The 12,591-nt window shown below is 37.3% G+C and overlaps 1 protein-coding gene across 1 annotated transcript; it reads left to right on the top strand.

Annotated features, from left to right (window-relative positions):
- The first annotated feature begins 8,819 nt into the window (after positions 1–8,819).
- On the top strand, positions 8,820–11,916 carry LOC148943947 (fibroblast growth factor receptor 1-like). Its single transcript, XM_089101297.1, has 3 exons — positions 8,820–8,828; positions 10,708–10,901; positions 11,772–11,916. Exons 1-3 carry the CDS (start codon positions 8,820–8,822, stop codon positions 11,914–11,916), a joined length of 348 nt encoding a protein of 115 aa, XP_088957423.1.
- The last annotated feature ends 675 nt before the right edge of the window (positions 11,917–12,591 follow it).

Below are 12,591 nucleotides of genomic sequence, written 5' to 3'. Positions count from 1 at the left end.
CACGCTTTTGGGTTTTTAGGATGGATAGACTCATCCGTGAAAAATTATGGGAGATAGTTGAGTTAAAAATAGTTCAAATATAGTATATAAAGACAACGAGGTCAACAAAACCCCAAGGACCCTAGAGTGAACGTTGTAAGTCTAACTCTTGGGACATAAATGGTTCTTAAAGAAGGGGTTCTCGTATAAACTTCAGAGAAGACTTATTTTATTGAAAATAAAAAGTTCTAGTTCCCCGTTAAAGCTTTAAAAGGCACCGATAGCCACTTAGCCCCCCACTCAGGCCCTTTTTGACTTTGATGCTCACGCCCTTTTTTTCCCAAGACCCATCCGATCAAATTTTGAGATAGCCATTGTGTTAAAAATAGTTCAAACACTAGATAATAAAAACTCCGAGGTTGACACAAACTCATTTTTCACTTTAATATTGTTACTTTGATATCAGTTTTAATACTTTGATGAACATTTGTTTTTTTTTAGTTGGATTTTGAAATAAGGAATTTTTAAAAACTAAAGACTTTTTGCAATAAAAAATATTCGTCTTAACTGAACACTCTGATTTCTTAACTCTACGGATCCAACATCACCAACAGATTTTCCGAAAGTAAGGACCTCACTCTTTGAAGCATCAGAATTGAGATTAATTTCGGCATACTCCCTACTATGGACAGAAAACTTATGCTCAACAGACGATACAGTTCTACTTAAAAACAGCATGTCTTCAAAGTAATTGAGAGTAGAAAAGTCCAGATCTTTAAAAACAAAACTAAATCTAGCTTTTTCAGGGGTACAACACAACTGTTACTATATAATAGTGACGAAGTTACACTACTCTGGCGGATTACTTTCCAAACTTAAATTGCTGCTTTACATATTACAAACCATGACGAGTAGATATTTTCACGACAACACATAATCTCACATTTAGATTTTTTAATACCCGCACAACTGAACGATTGAGACTTCGCTGCTGCGTACTATATATAAAATGAGAATGCACAGTAGAATCGAAAGCACGAGAGACATCTTGAGCAGCTCGGAATAGAAACCGAAAACGAATATAAATTAAATAAGCACTCATAGCCACAAACATACAACAAGTAAATATAAATGAAAAAATAGATCTTAAAGCAAGTAATTCTTTGACTGAATGTGAAAATCAAGCTTGAACCGAAAAAAATATTTTACTATTCAAGTATAAATGAAACTTAAGACAAACAGATATTAAATAAACAATCAATGCAAACTAACATACAATAGATATTAATATAAATGAATAAATAAATCTTAAAACGAGTGAAACTTAAAATTGAATATTCAAATCCAGCTTGAAACGAACAAAAATCACTACAAACAAGAAATTGGGTATCGCCTCCCTCTCTCACTGTAAAAGTTTAAAGCTGCGTCAGTGGCGCTTTACTGACAGCTAAAAGCGCATTGAACAGACTTTGTAAGCATAAGAAACAACACATTTATTATTTTATGTATAATGATATTAATTTTTTAAAAATCAATAATTTCAATAGTTTATTTCAATTTCATTTTATTTTTATATTCACTGATTTAAGACTGTAAAAACTGTAAAAGAAAATTTTTTTAATATAATTCGTGTTCGGTTAAGCGCAAATGACGCTGACGTGTTTGGTTTTTATTTACATTTAAGGAAGGGGGAAGTATCCGAACTCTTATTTGTAGTAAAACTACATTCGTCTTAACTGAACACTCTGAGTTCCTAACTCTATGGATCCAGCATCACTAACAGATTTGCCGAAAGTAACAGATTTGCCGAAGTTGGAAAGGAATCTGGCGGATTCCTTTCCAAACTCAAATTGCAGCTTACACATTACGTAACCATGACGAGTAGATACTTTCACGACAACACACAATCTCACAGTCAGATTTTTTAATACCCGCAGAACTAAGCGATTGAGACTTCGCTGCTGCGCACTATACAGCAAAGGAGAATGCAAGCTAGAATCGAAAGCACGAGAGACATCATGAGACGCAAGGACGAAAAACTTGCCACTATTCTCGATATCCATCAGAACGTTGGCAAGTATATAATGCACGTGGTCCCGACTATAGTCTTCCTTAAATCCAAATTGGTTTTCCGGAGTTGAACAAGCCTTATTTATGTCCTTAATCACTAGTAACTCCATCAATTTACACAGAACAGAAGAAACTGTTATAGGCCTAAAGAAACAAAATTGCCGGCTATCTTTATCTTTTTTTCGGAAGCAGAGTCAATGTACAGACACACAAAGAGTCGAGGACAATAGAATTAAAAAAGATTTGCTAAAACAAATGTTGATTTGAAGCAGCTTATCACTTGCATGTAATAAATGAAAACCACATAATTGATCATAACCACGCGAAAACTTTTTTCGAAGGTAAATGATAGCACTATAAATATCAGAGGCCGTAACTAACAAACTAATTTCTGATTCAGTATCAACTAAACTATCCAAAAGTAGTGATTCATAGAGGGTTTTTAACACTGGATCAGGTGGAGAAAATTCGCTGGAGAAATAGTTGATCTAGTCACACTCACTTGGAAGCTCTGAAGCGACACCTTTTGACTTATTTCCCCCAATGAATCTCAGAATTTCATTTGGGTTAGTTGCAAGACGCTCACTCCTGCAGTCAATAATTTTAGCTTTGTGATTGGCAAGAAACTTAGCGAAACGACGTTTGGTATATAACCGTATGTCATTAACGGCACTCGATATTGACCGATCGCAATCATTCCATATTTAGTGCCAAAACTTTGAAGATTTGCATTTTTGCTGTAAAGCCGGATTAATGGACCAGCCAGGTATTTCTGAACCTGAACGAACTTTACGTACAGGAACGGGACAACGCTGAGCCCAACGCATTGCATGTGTGATTTCACTACAGCAAATGTTTATTAGAATTTTTTTCTCCGACTCAATGATGTCTGAGGATTGTAGCAGCAGTTGGAAAGGGATTTTAATTTTATCGAGTGTGGCATCAAACTCTACTTTATATACAGCAACATTTATTTTGTTCCAGTCACATTTGAATTTCCGCTTCCGTTTCTTATCATCTTTTTTAAAGCGAACACTGTCAATGACAAATGAGTTGGAGATTGGTAAATGATCCGATACTGATATGCCCAAGTCAACATGACTTGAGCCATTCGCAGTCACGCCGTTCGAGCAGAGCATGAACTCAAGCGAACTCGTCGCTCCGGAGTTATGGATATACGTATACGAATGGTCATTTGGGACAAAATACAGATTGGACAGAGCATAGAGAAGTATGCTTTCTGAGACCTACTGAGATTTCATAGTAGGGGCCTCTCCCAGGCCACTCAGCGCGTCCCCAGGTGGTGGATAGGGGAACGCCCTACAGATATGTAGGGTACCTCCATTGAGGAGGAGGCACGGACCAAGGGAGGACCCACTCCCTGGGGGTCCTTAATTGAAACTGGGACACCCTCACCCGGGACTGTAAATACGGGCGGAGGAGGAAAAAGGCCCATCGGATGTACACTCAGCAGGGGGCCCATAGGCATGTGGAACGTCCCGTTAGTTACAAACCTTCTCCCAGCAATGGTTTACAAAGCATGGTGAAGCAGAACACCATCGTGGGAGGACCCTCTATAGGAAGACAACTGCGGAAGGGTTGAGGATCCAGATTTACGGATACTGGCCACTGACAGGAGGTGAAGAAGAGTAGCTTGCCGCCAAAACCGATTTAGTCAAGAAACCGCCTCTCTTCAGTATCAGGAAAAAAGGCTCAGTATTATAAAAATATCTGCTACCGTGTCCGGGGTAACCGAAGAACAATCAATTTTAAATTATGATAAGATGATTTTACTTGCTACCACGTCCAGGGCAGCCGACAACCCTAGGCCTAGGACGACCCCCACCCGTGGCGAAAAACCCACACGGTTATTTTGTTCCGACAAAAACCACCTTACACTTTGGCATGCTACACATCTGAACGCCTGCCAGACTGGAAAAACTAGATCTGGCCATTAGAGAACTGCAAAAATACTATGGTGATGTTATCGGCCTCTCTGAGACGCACCTCCCCTGAGCACGACAAGAAAACCTCTCGTGAGCCTCCCTCTTCTTGTCTTTCCGCAAGGGTGGAGTTCATCAACAAGGTGTAGGACTCATCGTTTCACCAACTGCTAAAAAATCTTTTATCTCTTTCACCCCAGTCTCAGAAAGAATAACCGTCTTACGACTGAAGGGAGCTGCCAAGAATATCTCTGTCATCCAAGTCTATGCCCCAGACTCCGTCCGGGGCATGGAAGAATGTGATAAATTCTATTTCACACTACAAAGCATCATCGACCAAATCCATAAGAAAGACGTACTGATCGTCATGGGGGATTTTAACGCTATAGTAGGCACGGATAATACCGGTCGGTCCGATATAATGGGGCCTTTTGGTCAAGGTAAACTCAATGCAAGAAGTGAACGATTTCTGGACTTCTGCTAAGAAAACGAGTTATTCGTAACGAATACAATGTTCAAACACCACCATCGACGTAAAGTGACCTGGAGATCCCTAGACGGTAAAATCGAGAACATGATTGATTATATGCTAATATCGAAGCACTGGAAGTCTTCTGTACTAGACACAGTAGCATTACCTGGAGAAGGCTTCGACTCTGACCACACTCTCCTGATGTCAAGGTTCAAGCCAAGAATGAGAAAATTGCAAAAAGCAACAAAAATCCCAAGATTCAGGGTGGATCTGCTGCAGGATCCCGAAAAAAGGCAGACCTACTCTTCCAATCTACCTGAAAAATTCCGAGAGTTCCTGGCAAATAATTTTCCCTTGACCACCTCTAATGAGATAGATTCCCTGACCGAGCAGGCCAGATCATCAATCATCGAGACAGCGAACGACGTCCTCGGACGAAAAACTCCCAATGAAAAACCACGGATCACAGATGAGATCATTGCGCTATGTGAGGATAAGCGACTTTTTTTGTAATAAATCCGACCGCCACAGCCGGGATACTTACAAGCTCCTCAAGAGAAGAGTAGAGCGAGAGATCAGAAAGGCGATCAGAATTGTCCTTACTTTCAAAGATATCAGTTTTAAAACTTTGATGAACAATTCTTTTTTTTTTAAAGTTTTATTTTAAAATAAGGAATTTTTAAAAACTAGAAACTTTTTGCAATCAAAAACGAACAAAAATTAATTAAAAAAAAAATTCCGAAAAATAATTTGTATGCCAAGGAAACAATCGTTCTCGACCAATACTGATGCCGAAAGGTGAGAACTGATTGCACTGAAAGGTGAGCATTGCCAGTTCGCCGGAAGGTCTTCCTCTGCCCGAATTCTTAGCTGGCACCCCGTAAAGCCGAGTTTTGTCATTCACTTTTAACAGGGAAAGCGAATCGGCTGAAAGGAAATGTTCTTATAGACACAAAACGTCGCTGCAAGACATCAAGCTTTCAATGAGTGGGAGTTTATTGACTACACCACCATTCAGATTCCATGAAGACACTTTTAGCTTAGAGTTGATCCTGGTTTCTGATTGTTTATTTAAGATCTGTTTGTCTTGAGTTTCATTTATACTTCTATAGTCAAATATTTTGTTTCGTTTTAAGCTTGATTTTTATATTCAATAAATAATAACTTTCTTTAATATCTATTTATTAATTTATGTAATTAATTGATGTATGTTTTTTTTGCTATGATTGCTTATTTAATTTCTGTCCGTTTTGGGTTTCATTTATTCTTTAATAGTAATTTCTGGTCGTTTTGACTCTGAATTTTAAAACGTGTTTGTATCAGCTGAACTTATGTATAAAATGGCCTTTACTTTATTTGAAAATCTTATTTTTCGGAACTTTTTCTAATTATTCTTTTTTCGTTTTTTATTGCAAAAAGTTTCTAGTTTTAAAAATTGAGTTATTTCAAGATCAAACTTAAAAAAAAACAAATGCTAATCAAAGCATTAAAACTGATATCAAAGTAAGGACAATTTACAAGTAGCAATGAACAGCCCTATAGCTTTGGGCTATAAGCACTTCTGAATAGACGCGTATTGGTATTTGCCAATGAGGTGTTTTCAGTTCCAAGAGTACGGTTACGCTGCTAAGGACTGTAAAAACGCTACTCGCTTTTCCCGTTGCAGTGCCAATCATGCGAACAAGAAAGATAAACCCTATAAATATGCTGCTGCAAGACCTCCTACATTTTAATTGGAAGATTAATTAACTGAGGTTTCGGTGGTGGCTTACTCTTGTCAATGTCTACTTGAAATTCCATCAAATTATTTTCGCCAATATCATATGCATGAACTGAAAATATTTTCTTATACCTCAAAAGCAGATTTTCTAATTTTTGACGAATTTCTGGCTTTCTATTAATATGACTCAATTCAAATTTTGCCAGAAACTCAGCATTACTCCACGGTTCACTTTCAAAATTATCACTTCCTTTCCTGCCACTACTTTTACCCTTGTCATTTATAATTTCTACCTTGCAAGCATAAATTTGATCATCAGACACTTCGACAAAGTTTCCAAGTACCTCACGTCGATGTAATTTTAAGGGTTGCTCATTATTATTAAAAACAAAAACAAGGCCTCTATCATCTTTGACAGTTACTGCGGTACCATGCAAAAATTCATCAAATCGTTCAGCTGGCTCCGTAATGATAATTATCCCATCGGGTAAAGGCAAGCCTTAATTTGATCTAAAAATGACTTCCGCCACCTTTACTGAAAAGGGGTCTATGACTGCTTTCCTTGGCATCACTATACTTCCTAAGAAACACGAGCTAATAATAGACCTATCATTTCCACACAAGAACAACATCGAACCCTAAGCCGGGGGCTACCAAAAATTCCCAGGAAACAGTTCGTGAGATAGCCTTTTCAAAAACTGTTACATCCATGATAACTTTAAGTGAAGCAGGGATAGACTTTGAATCTTGACCTTTCGGCTTAATCCTTGCCAAAGATTGCTCGGCCTTGATTTTTGTCGTATCAAGTTTTTTTATATACAAACTCATCAAGTAAAGATTTATGACAACCAGGATCCACAAAACCTTTGCATTCAAAATCAGTCAAAATTACTTTCTTCATAATAGGATAATTAGCGTCACTTAATCCCATGTAACATAAATATTCACAATGAGGAGAATTTTCAAATACACCAGATACCAACTCCTCTTCTACTATCTTGCTTTCTAGTTTCCCTGATTCATACCTGTAGAGCCTGCTCCCTGAGCCCTGTCCTGATCCCTGTATTGGTTAGGACAATCATAGGCTTTGTGTTCCTTACTCCCACATACAAAACAGTAGGATCTATCTCTATACTGCACTTCCCTTGATTGTTTTGAACAAAACTTAGCCACATGTCCTCTTTTCTTACAGTTATTGCAGATAATATTTGAGCAATCTGTCTTTAGATGAGTTGTACTATGACATATGTAGCACTCTCTGGTAGCGGGAGTATTACTACCACTTCCCTGGGATATGTAACCAAATCCTTTGTTTCCACTATCTACACTATAACTTCTATCCTGACCTCTATCTCTAACTCTGTATCCCCTACCAAATGACCTACCTCTTATTCCCTGACCTCGTTTTACGTCTTGCCAGCCTCGACGAAGTTCCTCATCTTTCCCTGTCATTCTCATGCCAAACCCTACGGCAGCCGATAAAAATTCATGTGTCTTTCCTAAAAATGCATTTTCTATGGATTCATAACGTTTTGCAACCTTATACCCTTCTTTCAAATTACCATACTAATCCTCATGTTCTAATACATGCATCTTTATATTCACTCTTGAGCCCTCCACAAAAAAATGCAAAGCTATCCCTTCGGGAAAAACATCTGGAGTTCCAAATTCAAACCCGTAAGCTTTCGCTGCACTCTCAACTCTCATATGAAACTGATATACTGTTTCATTAGCTGACTGCTTGAGCTCAGCTAATTCCTGAAATTTTTTTCCAGCAGTTTTTCCCGCCAAATACGCCTCGGTGAATTCTCTTTCTAATTCCTCTAGACTTTGAATATTCATAAAGTCCCTGTCCTCAAAAAAATTCAACAACGATCATTTGACCCTCAACGGATTTGCATTGATCATTAGACTATCAGACCTATTGATCAACGCTTTCACCCTTTTCAATTGGCTGAAAAATGGCTTAATAAACTTTGGATTATCTAAAACTGGAATATTTGCTAAGGGGTCCATAATAGGCCCAATCACACCCCGGACTTCACTGTAAACATGACCCTCATATTTCAATAATCCATTTATTGCACCCTGCCAGGAGTCCCTCTCTCATTATCGGTTTTTGTTTGGCCAAAAGGTTTCCAACTTCCATTGAAAATTTTACAACTAGACCAGGCTCATAGTCTTCACTTTCAGAATCAAAATTTTCCGGGGCATTAATGCCTTTACTTTCAACTTCCCTCAATAATAAGAGAGCAATTGCTTTATTATACCCACTATCAGAAGGGTCAAGCGAATTTCAAGCTTTTTTGTGGTGTTTAGGAACCTTTTTTGTAGCATGAGAGTACTTTAGAGGGAGATGGCAAAACAGGATCTTATAATTTAGTGCCAAAATCAAAATTTGAATTTCAGCTTGTAAACATTTAACATTTGTTATAATTTTTACTTTTATGAAAAAAGAAATGAAATACTTGCACCAAATTTGACTTTATTATTGTGGAAGGATCGTGTCATTTTTTAATATATATTATACCTTTGCTTTTATTGTTTTGTTACTCTGCAAGCTCTTTGCTTTCCCTAAGTATTAGTATGGTTTGTTTATATTTATAGCCAGGACTAATATTTTTTTTCTTTTATGATGGCTGTGGTAAGCTTATTATATTTGTGCTTTTTTGATTTTCTGGTACGCTATACACGACCGTATTTCCAAGTATTAAGTACTAGCATCAGGCAACTGTAGTGTTTCATTCAAGTGTTTTATGATGGTCGCTTATCTAGGTTTATTTTATTTGTGCCTTTTTGTATTCATGGCCGTATGCTTAGCTTTAAGATACACTTATCAATATATATGTCTATCTATAGCTGAATGGTTAGCACGCTACACTTGAAATTCTTTGTCTGTGAGGACAAGGACTTGAGGTCTGGTGTCGCTGGTTATTTGTTTTGAAAAAAAGGGTCAGTGGCCTGACTCTGTAAGCTCAGCCAGGGTCGACCAAGCTCTAAATGAATACCTGGAAAAAATTGGGGAAGTTAAACAGGAAGGGTTTGCGAAAGCAAAGGTTGCCCCCTCCCCTATTACACCTCCTTGTCAACGGGCCATGAAATTGAGATCAGCACCTTTGGTAGGGACTGCTAAGTCTAATGCCATATTGTTTACGTTTTTTTGTCATTTAGGATTGGCCGACAGAAATAATTACCCTACCTAGCTCTCAGGGATGCTTTCTACCTAAACTGTTCGACAAGTTCACCTTCGCTCGCTAAATGGCAGACCTAATTCCATTAATGTTTCTTGTACCTGCATAGTTTAGAGTCAATGCATAAAGTGGATTTATATATTTTCATACCATAAAGTTTTATCTCTCTATGGACTTGATGGTAACATCGAATTCCGAATTTCTAGTATTTGTACAAATTCGAAATACAAGCCAATGTTGAACTAATTAACTATGACTTAACTCCCGTAAAAATAAGAAAGGAAAATAAGCAAAATAGGGTTCATTTAAGTTTGATCGATTTCAACCTAGCATTTAAATCTAGTTAAGTAATAGTTCCACAATCTTCTTTTTTTTTTTTTTAACAAACATATGTTTCAGTGATCTTAAAAGAGTTAGCCGTCTTAGAACTTGGTGCAACAGAGGCAGTACCCGAATTCTTATTTGAAGTAGTTTAAGGTCAGTTTGGGAGGGAGGGGGCTTCCAATTTGGGGATATGGTTCGGAGTTTTTATGTTCAAAAAGACGAGCCCGCTGACATTTAATTTTTTGTTTAGGGATGGTGACAAATGCATTTCCGTTATATATTAGCTTGCGGTTTTAGTTTAATTAATCTTTGGTGTCATAGCTGAAATCCATGTGTTTAAACATACCTACAAACACGTATTAGGACTGCTAATTCTCAAAAATGTAGAAATGGGAGATGTGGGCAAGAATTTTTTGCTTCTAAAATAAATTGAGTCACAAAAGGTATTTTTTTCAGAATCTGGGAGTGGGGGGGGGGGGGGGTTGTATTTTTTCAATGTAAATACCAACTGACTTTTTTAAAAATTCAGAAGGGGTAATTGCCCCCTGCTTCCATCCCTCAATTGGTGCCTTTGTCACGAATGAGTTGTGTTAATTGATTGATTGTGCGCTCAAGGCAGAAACGTAGTTTGGGTTTTCAGCGCCTGGGGACAAAATCAGTTTTTTTTTTCCCTCCTACCATCTCTAGCACAATATAAGTAAACAAAATCTGGTTTATTTTAGGCTATAAACAACCCAGTTTGGTACCCCCTTAGAGGCTGTGCCTACAGACAGACCATCCTCCCTTTCCCTTTCTAGCTAACCCAGTGTCTGAAGGCCTTTATGAACAATATTGAAAAATTACGGTCTAAAGCATACTTTTCATCCCTTCCTATTCCCTCATCCCAAGAATCCTTAGTAGCCCTTGCCTCCAAGCTCCGACCTATGTTTGGGAACTACGGCATAAGCTTGTTATTCGAAGGCCATTAAAATTACAAAAGCCTCAGTATAACAAGATTGTTTGTTTTAGTGCATACATCGAGACTTAGCTGCGAGAAACGTACTGGTCTCTGAAGATTATGTTATAAAAGTTGCTGATTTTGGATTAGCGCGTGATATCCACTACCATGATTACTATAGAAAGACTACAGATGGTAGGCTGCCTGTGAAGTGGATGGCGCCCGAAGCACTTTTCAAAAGAGTTTATACTTCACAATCTGACGTGTAAGCTGTTTTTAATTTTAACTGTTTATGGTGCAATTGATTTTTGGTTTGTTTGTGTTCTTTTCTGAGTACTTATTTCTTGATGATTTCAACTCAAACGGAGTTAATCAGGGTTTTCTGTTTCGTATAACTAGTATTTTTTATGCAACTATTAACTGCAGAAATATAAGAAACGTAAAACATCAAAAATACAAACCTTCTATTCCTTTATTTTACTAGATTTTCTTAAAAATGGAAGAATATTTATTTTCTGCACTAATGACTACTTTTTATATCATAGAAGACAAATTAATTAAATTAATTAAAAAAAATAGTAATAATTTTACCAATGCTGAAACAAAAGAGCCTATCTGACAATTTTTCATTAACAATTTTTTATAATGACCAGCTAGCTTTGGTACGACAATTTATGCATGTTCATTGGTAATTTACATTCAAAAGCGGAGGCAAAAAAATAGAAGATTAATAGACTCCTACACAGATAGCTGTATTTACTAAGTATATAAAAGAAATATCTAAAACCATCATTTTCTTTATTTCGTATAAATCCAAATTACCACTTGAATTCCCGCTTGTGATTTATAATTAGTAGCAGCTTTGAAGTTTTAATTATATTACTAATTACCTAGTAATGAATTTATATTATAATTCTTCCTATTTAATTATACATAAACAAAAAGGGATATACTACTATTAAAATGATCATCATTTGCTTTGCTATTCTGCTAAGGTATTATATGGCTTTTCCAAACAGTGATTGAACTAATTGTATATTTTTAAGGGTAAATGTCACATGCTTACGGGCGGTTGTCTGTTCTAACGCATGTCTTATCTAATTGCTGAACACTTATTCTTTTTTTCTTATTGTAGGTGGTCATTTGGAGTACTTATGTGGGAAATCATGGCGCTAGGTGGCACTCCGTATCCAACAATTCCAAATATGGAAAGGTTATTTCAACTGCTTAGAGAGGGACATAGAATGGAGAAGCCAACTGGCTGCTCGCATGAATTGTAAGCTTTGCTTATTTTTCTGCTCACCAGGTCCATCCATGACGCATGTAATTAAAATTGTCGTAATTTTATAACAATAGAAAGAAAACGAGGTTTCAAAGTTTCATCAAAATAGCAAAAAAGTACTATTTGAATTTAATTTAGATGATATTTATATATTGCTTTTTTTGGGGAGGGAGGATTCACAAAGTCGTGGCTCAAGCCATATAGGCCCATTGACACCACACCAAAAACAAAACAAATAATAATGTAATACCAATGGTTGCTTGGCTATTAGTTTCTCCTCGGGCGTGGTGTTATTATATAGGATATGCCCTTTTTTTATCGTTTATAGAAGAGACTCTCTTTGTAGTGTCGAGTTGTCCACCATATTCCCCTCCCCTCCCCCACTATACCGAGAACCACACCCGTCAGCTTCAGGCCAGCTTAGACAGGTAAAATTGGTCCAGCTTAGGCAGGAAAAAGTCGTAAAAGAGACGGGAGAGTCAATCAACCTTTTGCCAGCCATCAATGGCAAGTGGCGCTAGCTCCTCAGAACTAGTAAGGGCAAGAGAACTTCTTTTTCCCCCTTTGGGCTGCTCCTCAAGCATCAGGTCTTGCACCACGGTTGGCAGAAATGAAAAAAAAATTATCAAGTATTTGTAAAATTTGGCAAAAAAGGCATAAATGGCGTGGATTT

The sequence above is a fragment of the Artemia sp. Qi Xiang Cuo genome, chromosome 15 (assembly GCF_049724085.1).
Source record: "Artemia sp. Qi Xiang Cuo chromosome 15, ASM4972408v1, whole genome shotgun sequence".
Lineage (NCBI taxonomy): Eukaryota > Metazoa > Arthropoda > Branchiopoda > Anostraca > Artemiidae > Artemia > Artemia sp. Qi Xiang Cuo.
This window is presented reverse-complemented; position numbering and strand designations above follow the sequence as displayed.